This window comes from Lactuca sativa, chromosome 7 (genome assembly GCF_002870075.4).
Source record: "Lactuca sativa cultivar Salinas chromosome 7, Lsat_Salinas_v11, whole genome shotgun sequence".
NCBI lineage: Eukaryota > Viridiplantae > Streptophyta > Magnoliopsida > Asterales > Asteraceae > Lactuca > Lactuca sativa.
Genome location: NC_056629.2, coordinates 159089003 through 159103830, shown reverse-complemented (window position 1 = coordinate 159103830; position 14828 = coordinate 159089003). Strand labels below are relative to the sequence as shown.

The 14828-nt window shown below is 30.3% G+C and overlaps 2 protein-coding genes across 2 annotated transcripts; one reads left to right on the top strand and one right to left on the bottom strand.

Annotated features, from left to right (window-relative positions):
* Window positions 1–2850: 2850 nt before the first annotated feature.
* On the bottom strand, window positions 2851–5115 carry LOC111895668 (uncharacterized). The gene is made up of 6 exons (XM_023891744.3): window positions 4552–5115; window positions 3984–4267; window positions 3769–3897; window positions 3545–3667; window positions 3174–3460; window positions 2851–3100 (listed from the first exon to the last, which is right to left on the bottom strand). Exons 1-6 carry the CDS (start codon window positions 4991–4993, stop codon window positions 2977–2979), a joined length of 1389 nt encoding a protein of 462 aa, XP_023747512.1. The 5' UTR covers window positions 4994–5115; the 3' UTR covers window positions 2851–2976.
* Window positions 5116–6111: 996 nt separating this feature from the next.
* LOC111895648 (uncharacterized) lies at window positions 6112–7114 on the top strand. The gene is made up of 2 exons (XM_023891725.3): window positions 6112–6453; window positions 6603–7114. The coding sequence occupies exons 1-2, from the start codon at window positions 6189–6191 to the stop codon at window positions 6857–6859; spliced, it is 522 nt and encodes a 173-aa protein (XP_023747493.1). The 5' UTR covers window positions 6112–6188; the 3' UTR covers window positions 6860–7114.
* The last annotated feature ends 7714 nt before the right edge of the window (window positions 7115–14828 follow it).

Below are 14828 nucleotides of genomic sequence, written 5' to 3'. Positions count from 1 at the left end.
TTTCTAAACTAAAATAAATGACATAATTTGCTACAATTCACTAATTAGTATTTATGGCATTGTAAAATTCAATTTTGACTTTGATTTTATGTTATGTACAAAAAAGCTCTGAACAATTGGTTTAATAACATAATTTAATAAAAAAGCTCTGAACATAATTTATTATAAATTTATTTTATACAATATATATATATATATATATATATATATATATATATATATATATATATATATATATATATATATATATATATAACATATTTTTAATTTTGTTTTACTTTTAGACTACCTTCATTGCTCCAAAAACTTATGGCTTTAGATATACATGAAATGAAGAAAATGTTAAATGTCGTTTTAAAAGTCTTAATGTCCTTTTTGTTGTATTTTATAGAAGAGATATTAAGTAACGTAACTATTATAAATGAGCTTTTAAAGAAAATAACTATTTTTTCAGTTTTTAAAAAATAACCGTTTACTTACAAATGCTCCATTTCAACTTTGATCTTCAAATCCAGACTTCTTTTTTTTTTTCACTTTTTTTTCAAAAAAAATCTCTATACTTATGTCTGAAATATTAATTTCGAAGTGTTTAATGTCACATTTTTTCAATCTAATGTCTGACTTAATGCCATAATATTGTATACAGTTCATATTTACTATATTAGTTTATCTTTTTGTTAGATTTACTTAAAAAATTAACTTTTTACTCAAAAAATTAACTTTTTACTCAAAAATTCTAAATTATTCATCGGATTTTAGATTTGTTCTTGAAATTTTAGAGTTTTTGTGACAAGGAGTGTTTATAGAGTTGTTCACTATATGGATAAAACTGAATTATCCAATTAGACAATTCGGATCAGACTATTTGGTACAAATATTCATATTTTTTTTTATTGGTTTTCAGCAAAACAGAATTATTATATTGGATTACGGATTTGTTTGATTTATAAAATAAGAACTGAATAGTAAAAAAACCGAATAACAGTTTATTATTATTTACTTTTATTAATAGTAAAAAAACCGAATAATAGTTTATTATTTACTTTTATTAATTGCAATGTCATCATATACACTTTTGATAATATATTCTATTGCTAAAAGTTTGGGAAGTTTTGTGCATAATTTTATTTTAATGGTTTATGAAAATTTTATTTGAAAACATTATTTTAAACCTACTCATACGATTGAGGTTTCATATAAGGTGTTAAAGATTAATAGGATCAATGGCTTCGTAGAAAACACTCAAATATTTTTATACGAGGAGCTAAAGAGCTACTAGAAGTTATTGCTCCTTAGTCCTTTGGTTGTGGGGTAGTGTTTAGTTGGCAAAGTTTTGTGTAGACACACCAAAAGGTGTATATGGCACTTGGTAAAATCAACAACATAAATGTCCTCAAAGAAATGTTTGTTTAAGACAATATATAAATAACAACACAATACAAAAAAAAAAAAACAAATATATAGAAGTTTATTGGTCATCAAATACAAACGAAACAAATGAGAATGAGAATTAATGCAGTCACACGAACCAACCATTTATATAATTTTCCACATAACATGACACTATCATCCCAAAACTACTTTGAATGTGCATCAATCTATCATACTATTGAGGCTTAATTAAGCTAAGTTTAAGGTACTTGGCTCCTATATAATAAGACCAAAGAAATATAGATAACAAAAATACTCAAATCTTAATAGAAAAACCAATCTTGAAATCTTTGGGATGAGTTTTGGACGGGGTATATGTTTATTTTGTAGGTTTGAGATGATTATGATATTCTGATTTTATATGTCGGATTACTAGATCTAAACCATTTAAATTTTATGATCCTTATAATTTTATATTAATATGTATATTTTCAAAATTATAATATTATGTATAGATGATTAGAAATAAAAAGTTTGTTATGTATATTAGTATATACTACTTACATCCTACTCCACAATACAAAATACCTATTCAAAATTAAAACCACAATGTTGAGAGCCTCAAACTCATGAGGTTTTTGGTTCTCCAATATCCAAGTCGACAATATGTTGAGTTGTTGGCACAAGCATTCAAGCAAGAACCAAAAAGTTCAAACTATTAAACTTGTTAATATTGTTGTAAATTGTAACTATTACAAAAATTCAAGTAATTTTTTAGATGAGATTGTGAAAGGATTTTAGGTAATGGAAATTTCACCATGTAAGTTTTAGTCAATTAAAATAATAAATTGGGATACTCAATACCCACATGTATACCCACGAACACAATGGTTATTTACTAACCAAGGTACCAAAAGAAATTAATGCATTAAGGATACAAATTTATAATCAAATATGAAATTGAGATCACCAATAAATAAAACCTCATCACAACCATCCAAACAAGATAATCATCCACCTTAAATTCAAACTCTAGCCTTACATTTATATTATAAATAAATAAATAAATTTGTTTACATTTATATAACCATGACTTCAAAGATTTTAGAAACTCAACATTAGCCAACCTAAATAAATATTAAGGTTGTAAAAATCACTAGACAGTAATTAATCAGTCGACTGGATCAAGAGATTAATCAACCTATGATTAACTAGGATTAATTGGAAACCTTAATTTATAAAAAAATATATATTTAAAAAATAAATAGTTTGACTATTTTGCTAATTTTGACCAATTAATTACCATCAAGCCCAATTAATGACTCACAAACCCCATTTTACCATATAGACACTGTAATTAGTTTTTCGAATATTTTATTTTGTTTTCCGAAAAAGTTGATTATAAGTAGTTGACTTTTTATAAAATAACAAATTTGCCCGAGCGGTTATACTTTTCTTCTACCACAATTCATTGCCAAGTAAAAAAAACATATTTCATATAAAGAAGGCTCAAAAACTTACCTATCTCTTACATAACAATTTCTATAAAGTCTTTTAAAAAAATCATATATCATAAAAAGATAACATTTTTTAAGGCAACAATAGCTATGAATTATAATTTTCAACCCCCAAGTCTCTAAGTGCATCAGTCCCAGCTTCTCTACAACTTTTATGGCTTTCTTTCGCATTCCTTATCATCTTCTCAATACCATTATTCAACAAAATAGACCTATCCAAAAAAATATTAAAAAGATATAATTTCCAAATTTTGATTAAAACTAAAAATAATAATAACAATCCACCTGTTTTCTGTATTCCTAGCAACAAGATTACGAATCATGAGACATGAATATTTCTGCAACTGAGATGCTTCAGGAAACTTCTTCATAGCTTGAATTGCAAGCTCTCCTGCTCCAGCTTCCATAGCCATGGCTGCATGATCAGGTGAGCGCAGGCACAGGGTGCTTATGATGGTCATCACCTCTTGAATGACAGAAGGATCATCATGAAGTCTGTTTGAAAGTGTGATGAGTCTATTCAAACCTCTCCTTTCAATTATAGCACTCTTGTTAAAGTCACTTCCTGCCAACTACCCAAAAGAAAATATCTCAAGATTCTTGATACCCTTTTTGGGAAATAGTATAAAAATTAAAAATTTATAAAAAGATTGAACCTTTGATAACAAAGAACAGCAAGATTTGGCTACAGTTTTGTTCCCTTGTATGCCAGATTCATCGATAGTATTGAGTAGTGAATCTATACCACCTTTTTCAGCAACTGATCTGCATATTTCATCCTGAAAGTATCCCAGAAAGATCAAGAAAAGAAGGAGAAGAAGAATAGAAGATAAATTTTAATGGGATATGATAATTGATAATTGATAAGTATAGTACTTACATTCACTGAAATGGCTTTTAGTGCAATTGTTATTGATACCAGGCTTGATGAGTTAAGTTCATCATCAAGTGACTCAGCAAGAGCTTCAGCAATTCCAATTTTGGCAAATTTTCGAGCATACCCATAAACCTAATTGGGATGCATGATTTATTTAATGTTTCAAGAACATTTAGAATCAAGTGTTTATGTGTTTTTGTATGTTAATTGTTACTTACTTGTGAAGCGATTACACGGGTATCATCAGCTGCTAAGAGTACTCGAATGGCATCATATAAACTTGAGATGCTTCCTTTTTTATGGTTCTTCATGATTTTAACTATTAACTCATCTATGTGTAATTCGACATATGCTTCCTTGAGAACCTCATTACCAGTTGCAGAAGCAGCAATAACAGAGAAGGCACTGTTCAAAATGTTTACATTTTGAGTTTCATCAGTTAGGATACCAATCACGATTTTTGGTCCTCCACTTTGCCTGAAAGTTTCTGTACTTTGAAGATCTGCATTGAAAGATTGTATTCATGATCTTATGACTCTCAATGTAAAGATCTTAAAGGTGAAAGGTTACAAAGAAGAAACTTAGTATTGAATACGTAATCCTGTAAGTGAATCTGATGCCACAATCATGAAGGAGCAGAACATTTGAATTCATGCTCCAGAACACTAATCAATGTCACAATTGACAAAAGATATCACACATATCGGATCAATCAAACGAGAGATCGATAGAACTCAGGTACTACATTGAAAAATTAAGTAAAAGCATAGAGTTAACCATTCATACCATGGAGAAATGCAGCCAATGCATTCAAAGCCGATACAAGTGCAGACTCACGGCCAATATCGCGAAGCTTCGAACAAACAGAGCACATCAATTCTACACCTCCGTTTCTTGTAGCAATCGCAGCATTTCCAGATCCCTCAATACGGGACAATTCCGTCAAATGATCTAACAAACATCGCGCCTCGTCTAAGACTGCTTTGTCTGTCCAATCCGAACTCTGTAATTGTTTGATTCTGTCAAGTGATTGGATCACCGGATTGATTTCTCCGGGGAGTGTAGAGGTGACGATACCAGAGAGATCTACGCCTTGAAGAGTAAGGGTTTCGATGGCGTCGCTTAGGGCTTCCGTAGGGTCCATACCTAGATCGTCTATGTTTTCTTTAACCATTTCATCGAATGCTTGTTGCGAGATCGACCGAATGCTGGGCTTTGCAGGGGCCATGCCTGATGTCTCACCGGTGGTAGCGTAGGTGGTTGCCGGAGAAATGGCGGTGGTGGAATGAGGGTGGAAACGGAGTGTGTGAGTGAGACTTTCTTTGAAAATTTTAAGCTCTTTCCAGAATGTCCAAAAGACACAAATTACATTCAAATTTAATCTATTTACAAAAATTGCCCATGGATTCAAATAATTGCAAAAGTCACATCACATTTTTGTATAATTATAAAACCGGCCCAGTTTGCTAAAATGTAGTCCCTTTGACCCTGTGTAAATAAACCGGATGCAAACGGTTTGTTCATGTCCATTCATTAAAGTTAGCCGAACAAACGAGTGAATATAAACAAATAAAAAACAAACTTTTAATAGTAATGTTTGTCCGTTTAACAAAACACATTATGTTCGTTCGTTTATATTTGTTTGAACATTTTAAATGAACAAAATATAAATGAACAGAGATAAAAAAAATATAATTAAACATATATGAATATAAACAAATATTTTTATGGCAAAAATCTAAAGATACAAAAGGCATTGGCCAAAACATAAATTATCTAAAGTTTCATATTTTGATAAACGAAACAACTATTTGTTTTCGTTCGTTTAATTAAACGAACAATAATTTGTGTTCATATTCATTCGTTATTATATAAATGAACTTGCTGTTAAACGTTATTTAAACATTTAATTCGTTTACAATCCTAATTAATTATTTGGATCAACAGAAATAACTAGAAATCATATAGGTCATTTTTGTCTTTCCACACAATTTTCTTTTGTGTTTCTTTTTTCAAAAAAAAAAAAAAAAGAAAAAAAAAACTCACTCATAATAAAAATGACAACTAATTCCATCGTAATTTACTTAAAGTTCACCAATAAATTAAATTGCTAAGGAAATGTTTTCGTTTAGGATATAATGGGTCAAATTGTTGAAAATGTTTCCATTTTGGACATAATCCACTTCCATACGTTGAAATTTTTCTGCACGCAAATGAGAACACTAAAACTTAAAAATCCACAAATTTTCAACATTACACCAACCCAACTAAACAAACTTAGGCTCAATTCCATTTCTTACTTCAATTGTTAGCCTCATTAATCTCTATATAAACACATTTTCTCCAAACTTCATAAATCACCTACTTAGCCAAATTCATTACTTCCAAGTCTCTTTCCATCAATCAAAGAAAGCTCGAGTAAAATGGCTTTGATGTACACACATTCCCTTCTCCTAATAGCCGTAATTTCAGCAATATTCACAGTTGCATCAAGCAATGCGAATTTCCAAAAAGGTCCCCAAAATTGGAACTTCAACTTCAACAATACAAACAAGCCATTTACACACAAGAACCCTTTTCATAGCTCTAGAAGAATCATTGTCGGTGGATCTAACAACTGGCGTTTTGGCTTTAATTACACTGAATGGGCTCGAACAAATGCCCCATTCTTCTTCAACGACACTTTAGGTATGTATCATGCATGAGACACCATGCATGCAGTTTCTAAGTCTTTTTTCATTTAAATAACATGATATATTTTGTTCAACGAAAATCTTTACAAATGTTATTGATCAAATACATATCATGATTTAACGTTGAAATTTGTGGTATTGCAGTGTTTAAATTTGATCCACCTAGCACTACCAATTTACATCCACATAGCATTTATTTGCTACCAAATCTATGGAGTTTTTTGAGGTGTGATCTAAAATGGGCAAAACTTGTGGCTAACACATCACAAGGTGGAGGAGAAGGGTTTGAGTTCGTGTTAAACAAATGGAAGCCATATTATTTTGCTTGTGGAGAAAGCAACGGTTTTCATTGCCAATCTGGAATGAAATTTTCTGTTATGCCGTTGTTTCGTTGGTTTTGAACGCTTTAATGCTCATTTTAAACCAATTGAAGAAAGAAGAATAAGTTTGTTTTCATTGTTTTAGGTTTATCATTTTTAGACAAAAGAAAATAATGAGTGTTTCAATATTTACTTTTTTGCTTCTATGTATTGTTTGTTGTGCTTCACGTACTTTACTTCTACAATTTGAAATGTATTTGTCTTAACAGAGTTGTCATAAAAAAGATAAATCTACATTTTTTGATATAGTGAGATAACAAGGGAATTATTAGTTCATTCTAGTATGTATTAATTCATAACAAGATTTTAATAAGAATAAGACAGTTTTATGTTTTAGCTCGTTTGGTATATATATAGACATAAAAGATCGTTACATAAGTCAAATATAGTCAAATATAATTGAAGAAAAAATAAACAAAATTCTAAGTATTAACACATAGGATTATTTTCATTTTTACCAACACAATTGACATGCAAATGGGGAAGTCAAACTCCTTTATTTTTTGTTGGCTTTATCATTATTAATATATCTATTGCCAAAGATTTATTTAACTAAGAATTTATTATTATTATTATTATTACAAATATATACTTTAATAACTATTTTATTAACTGAATGATAAATAATTATATGCTTATTAATATTCCTATGATTTTTTGTAGATTAAAATTGTTAAATTATGCATTTTATATTATAGTATTCGTACCAATATAATAAGATGTGCCACATATAATGTCCAAGATGGAATAAAGCTATCCATTGTGAAATTTCAGTGCTGACCATATAATTCCAACGTATGTGCTATTGTCGTTGACGATTGACTTCCATTATCTGTAATCTGCTTTTTGAAATTTAAGATCCAAGTCAATGATTTATGATTATTAGTTTTGTAGGTTTTATTTATGAGCAAATACTAGAAAAAATTGCATATTTTGATCATATTTTTTTAAAACAAAAATCAATTTAATTCAAAATTTCTCAAAGAAGTCATACACAACCTAGTAATTCAAGCCTTAAAGGCCTACTAAACATATATCAAAATTTGGATGATACTTACGTGTTGTTTGTTTTTTCGAAAAGAAAATTTATGAAGTCTGTAGACAACCTCTGCAATCCTCTGTAACAGAAGAGGTGGAACAAACGGCTGCAACCTATAATAAAAAACATGTTTGTTTTTTAATATATGTAGACTACTGCAGTAAACTAAAATATAAATAAACTAATTTTATAAATTGGAAATAGTTCTTAACCACCGAAATTTTAATAATTCTAGTCTTAAACCATTGAAAGAATACTAAAAAGAACATGTAAAAAACTAAAAATATAAAATTTTTTAAAAAATATAAAAGAAGCTACCAGTTTTATTATAGAAAAAAAATCTAATTTTAAAAAACATAAAAAAAAAAATAATAATAAGAAAGTATTGCAAACGATGTCTACAAAATTCGTAAAAAATTACACACGTTAAAAAAGATGCAAATAAAACTGAAAATATTATTAACAGAAACGGTAAAAAAATTCAAAAAAAATCAAAGTTTTTTTTTTTTTTTTTTTTTTTTTTTTTTTTTTTTTTTTAAATCAAGTTAAATTTTTTTATGGAAACTATAAAAAGAAATTGTATCAAATCCATAAATAAAAGTTTTAAAAAAAAAAATCAAATTTAAAAAAAAAAAAGTTATACCAAAATTCTAAAAAAACACTTGGAAAAAATGAAAGTTGAATAGGTTTGAAGAGGCAAGTCAAGTGATGTGTCACGCAGCACACACACAGAGGTTTTTTAGTCTGACGCCTTCCAAAATAACAAACTGATGCGAGAGGAAAAGTGTTGTGCGTGTGTTGCGTCGCGCAGCAAAAAGTGGTTTGAAGAGGTTTTAAAAAAAAAACAAACAACACCTTAAAATATAAAGTCATCCATTATATACCTACCACTAATCACTATAATGGTGAGTGCCACATTATCACCACACTCCATACAACTAACCATGTGATACCTACCATTAAACACATCATTCCACCTCATTTTTTAATTAAATTTAATTCAAAAATACATGAAAATCATTTTTTTAAGTACTAGTTTTTCATTAGATTAAAACACTACATTACATTGAAAAAAACATAATAAAACAATATATTTTTTTAAACAAACATTACATTAATTTAAAACACACAACAAAAAAACATATAAATACAACCACAAACAACTTAAACTAGTTTTTAAACTTTATTATTTTGAATGACCGAATTTTGGACACTCCCTTAATTTTAGCCAAGTTTTGACGTGTTTAAATGGTGTGTGTTTCGTGTCTTCATATTGGTGCATGGCCATAGCAAACGGTTCGCCTTTGCGTACGTTGTTTGTAACAAAATTATAAATTACATCGAACTCAAGGCATTTAACCCTCATATTGCGAAACTTCAAATATATACGATTTCGACAATCCATTAAATCATGGAAAATGTTTCCAACTTTTACCCAAAATTTAGGAGGCATTATAGCATCTGGGTCTTCTGAAGCCGCCACTAATGTTAGTGTTAAGTTCTCTTCTTTATTTTCTGACCAATTCATCATTTTATGAGCCATTGGGCTTGAATTATCAAGCAAAACAAGTGTTTGATTTTGAATAAAGTGAGAGAGGAATTGTGTGAGTAAATAAAAGAAACATTATGTTATTTATAGAAGATGTTTAATGATGTTTGAAAGGTAAAAATTAAAAAAAAAAAAAAAAAGTGTGAACGTTACATATTTAATATTGAGCCGTTGCTCACAATCGATCAAGCAACAATTTCATTGGTCCTTTTGACTCGTCTACCACGAATCACCACGAAATGGAGAAACCACGACCAGTCAGGTTGGTGTGCATGGTCGTGGTCCATTGCCACCTCAACCATGGACCAATTTGTGGCTTGTATACCGTATGGTCTAAACATAGATAATTACGTTAGGAAAATAATATCACGACAAAACTTTTAATTAGGGTATACTATATACTGTGTTCTAAAAGGCGTGTCATGGCGTGAGGCGCGACATCGCCGTTACGAAAAGCTTCATAACGTTGCTGTTAGGCGTGACGCGTGGCAAGGCGTGATATGGCATGCCATGGCGCGTTATAGCGTGTTATGGCGCGTGTTTTTTCGTTTGAGACACGTTTTTTTGCTTTTTTTATACCTTTTCTAATCGGACATACAAATATTGTGTTTTTTATTAACTTTCTGTTATTAGTTGTTGATATAACACTTCTAAAAACTAGGTATATTTGATATAAATTTATATTTATGCGGCAATATAATCATAAATTAATACAAAATCGTCGCCTTACATTACGCTTTGAAAAACGTCATGGCTCGCCATAACTCGTTAAGCTTGAGGCTTGGCCTTGCCGCCACGCCACGCCTCACGCCTTTTAGAACCTTGACTATATATATATATATATATATATATATATATATATATATATATATATATATATATATATATATAAGTTCAATTGAGAAAATAAAAAATGTTGACAATAGGGGGAAATCATTCTCAGCCGATCATTTATTTTTGCCGCAAAATGCTCCGGCGTACGGGCCGACGGAGTATGAGTAGTATTCATATATGAATATAAATATAAATGTATTTTATATATGAATACACCACCTCCCTCCGCCACCAACCACCACCAACCACCACCGCCACCACCCACCGCCGTTATATTCATATATGAATAACCATTTCCGTTATACTTATTCAGATATGAATATTCATATTCGTATATGAATATACTTATTCATATATATTAATATATGAATATGATCTGTTATGTCTGTCCGGTACGATGAAGCGCTTAAGCGGCATATTCGAAATGAGTGACCCATATTCATTCCCACATTCTCAACATTTTTTTCTCAATTGAACCCTCCAATATATATATATATATATATATATATATATATATATATATATATATATATATATATATATATATATATATATATATATATATATATATATATATATATATATATATAGGTAAGAAATGATTTTTTGTAGGAAGGTAGGAAGTTTTTTTTCTACATATTCTTTTGGCAAACAAAACAAATGAATCACTAGATGAATAAAAAATAACATGATTCACAAAAAAAAAATCCCAAAAAACATCTGGATGATTCATTTATACAATGATTTTGTTGTTATTTACTAAAATTGTCATAAAAGTGAATTTTTTTCTTCATTTACATAAAAATGAATCATTAAGGCGTTTTTTTTTTCTTGTGAGTCATCTTTCTTATGAATCATTTAGCGATTCATTTTGTTTTTTCACTAAAATAATATGTAGAAAAAAAAAACTTTTTACCTTCCTATCAAAATTTTCCTTCTTATTTGATCTTTGACTATATATATATATATATATATATATATATATATATATATATATATATATATATATATATATATATATATAATAAACTAACACACCCCTTTAGTTTAAACATGGGGTTTACAAATGTTCATACTATTCCGAAATTCAAGAAATAACTATGTAAGAAGACCTTTAGTGAAAATATATGCATATTGATAAGCCAATGGCACGTGTAACACACACACATGTCCAATAGCAACACGTTCCATACCAAAATGTAAATCTATTTCCACATGCTTGGTATGTTGGTGTTGTACATGGTTAGAAGATAAATACATGATACTCACATTATCAAAAAACACAATCGTGTCTTTAGAAAATGGACATGATAACTCAAGAAGAAGATTGTGAAGCCATGAAACTTTAGCTACGATATTTGCCACCCCACGGTACTCAACATCAACAGATGACCAAGAAGCCGTGTGTTGGCGTTTGGAGGACCAAGAAACGTGATTACTGCCAAGATAAACACAAAACCCACAAGTGGACCGACGAGTGTGAGGACATTCAGCTCAATCAGCATCACAATAAGAAACCAAGCAAACAATGGAAGAAGATTGAATAGAGAGACCATGAGATAAAAGTATCCTGAATATAATAGAGGATGCGCTTAAGAGCGAGTAAATAAGGTTCACGTAGATAATGCATAAAGAGACAAATTTGTTAGACAACATATGCAATGTCAGGAGGAGTGAAGGTAAGATATTGTAAAGCGCCAGCAAGACTGCGGTATAGAGTGGGATCAGTGAGAGGAGGACTATGAGGATAAAGTTTGGATTTTGTGTTAGAAGGGGTGTTTCACGGATTACAAGATGCAATGTAAGCACTTAACAAACTTTCTTTAGCAAAGGAGGTTTGAGACAAGAACAAACCTTTGTTAGTACAAGACGTAACATTACCGAAGAAGAAGGAAAGCGAGCCCAAATCGAACATAGGGAATTTAGATAATAACAGTTTATAATGCTAGATATAATATAAGAGTCAAAGAAGAAGCAATGAGAATAATATCATCAACATAGAGGATAAGGAAAATATGATCAGAACTCGAGTGATAGGTAAAGAGAGAACAGTCGGATTGACTACTAGTAAAGCCAGGAGAGGAGACGAAGACAACAAATCGTTGATACCAAGACATGGGGGGCTTATTTAAGACTATAGAGGACTTTTTGAAGGCAACAAACTTGATGAGGAAAGGTGGGATGGGTATACCCAGGAGGTTGTTTCATGTAGATCTCCTCATAGGGGTCACCATGAAGAAAGGCATTTTTGACATCCAACTAGGGGTGAGCGCGATGCGGTTCGGTGCGATTATTAGCCAAAACCTCACCACTAACCACAAATGCGGTTAATTCGTTTTTAAAACCGCTTGGTGCGGTTATTTTTGCGGTGCGATTAAGCGGTTATTTTTGTGGTGCGGGTTTGTTTTTTCTGTGTTGCGGTTATTAACAACATTGATTTGGCGTGGTTATTTTGTGTGGTTTTTAACCACAGTTTGGAGCTCAAACGGCTTTAATAGTTCAAACATATTACTTGTAATAATAAAAAAAAACCATAAGGTATAAGACAATTAACTTAAATCACAAACAACTAATATCTTAAAAACGTCAGATCAATAGTAATTAACAAGAAATATCTTAAAATTGTCTAATTTCACAATTTTTCAAAGTTAAACATCATAAAAAACCAAAACATTTGTCTTCTAGTATTTTATCAATCTTTCATCCATGAAACTTGTCTTATTTTTAATATTTAATATATTAGTAATTAATAAAAAAAATTGTATATAATATATGCGGTGCGGTGCGGTTTTTTGAAAACTAATAACCGCACCGGACCGCAAATTTGCGGTTTTTGAAAAACAGAAAACCTCACCATCGGTTTTTATTGCGGTTGCGGTTTACGCGATTTTTACGGTTAATTTTAGTTGTAGTTCGGTTTTTGCTCACCTCTACATCCAACTAATGTTTGTGACAATGTTTGGATATCGCAATGCTCAAGACGGATGGATGGTGGCGGGTTTGACAATAGGATTAAAAGTGTCATCAAAGTCAACGTCGGGTTGCCAAAAGAATCCCTGAGGAACCAAGCCACCTTTATAGCAATCAAGATTGCCTTTTTTTTTCATACTTATGATGATAGAGCCAACAAAAACCAACAATGTTGGCTTGTGGAGGAGGAGGAACAAGATCTCATGTGTGGTTTGACCGAAGAGCGGTCATTGCAGAATCCATGGCAAATTTCTAGTTGGGGTCATAGAGGGCCTGAGTAGTAGAGCAAGGGATAGGAGAGATATCAGAAGTGGCAGATAAATTGAAATTTTGTTTAGGCTAGAGGGACCCAGCGCGGGAGCGAGTGACCATGGGATGAGTTGGAGGAGGTGGGGTAGGGGAGGAGTGGGAGAAGTCACTAACTTTTGACTTACAGTTGTGGATTTAAATGTTTCAGGTACTTTGGAGGATCAGGGGAAAGCAAATACGTGATTGTATATATAATCATGTGGATTTATGTTGAGAGATGTTATTTGATACTATGATTTTATGATACTGTTGTCAAACAATGAGTTGGATGATTTATGGTTTTCATAAAAATGTCTTTTAAAAATAAAAAAAATTTGTTATGGTTTTTGGGACGTTAGGTTGTCTAATATCAATTATATTATGTTTTTGTATAGAAGTATAAATTAATTTAAAATATTTTATAGATTAAATAAAGATTCCATATAAAAATATAAAAGCTAAATACCATTTCATTTATGTTTTTTTTTTTTTTTTAATATTTTCAATATTATGAATGATCTTACAATCTCGCTCATGATCTTATTAAGGATTTTACGATCTTACACCTAAATCAATAATTCGCTTTTAGATGGTGGAATTGTAAGGTCGTACAATCCTACATGTTCATCTCTCTCAACCCTTCCAGGCTTGTCACCTAGACGTTACATCGTCTTTTTATTTTCACGTCAATATTACAATCACAACACAAGTAATTCATCTTTTCCAAATCTTTCAACCTGTACAATTCTATTAAAATATTAAATTATTTACTAATATAAAAATTAAATAAATAAAATTAAAAATAAAAATAACATTTCATTAATATATGTGTTGTGCACATATTAATTAAAATTATAAGAAGAAGACATTTGGGTAAGGGATAATGACTTGAAAGGGTAACAAACTTTCGACTTTGTTCACATTTAGTTACTAAACTTTTTTCCGTTATCTATTTGCTACTAAACTATTGAAATTGTTCACATTTTACCCTTATGACCGGTAACAACCGGTCATAAGGGTAAAATGTGAACAATTTCAATAGTTCAGTGACAAATTGATAATGAGAAAAAGTTTAGTGACTGAATGTGAACAAAATCGAAAGTTCGTTTCCCTCTAGAAAAGTTCAATGGCTAAGTGTGAACAAACTTCCTCTTGTATAATGTTTGAGCAAATTATTTATTTTTGTTAAATTATAGCAATATTTGTTGATGAAGAAATCTATCAAATAAAAAAAAAACAAAACAAAACCCTGAAAAATATATTAAAAAAACGAAAAACTGAAACCGAAATAAAAAACCAATGGTTTAGAA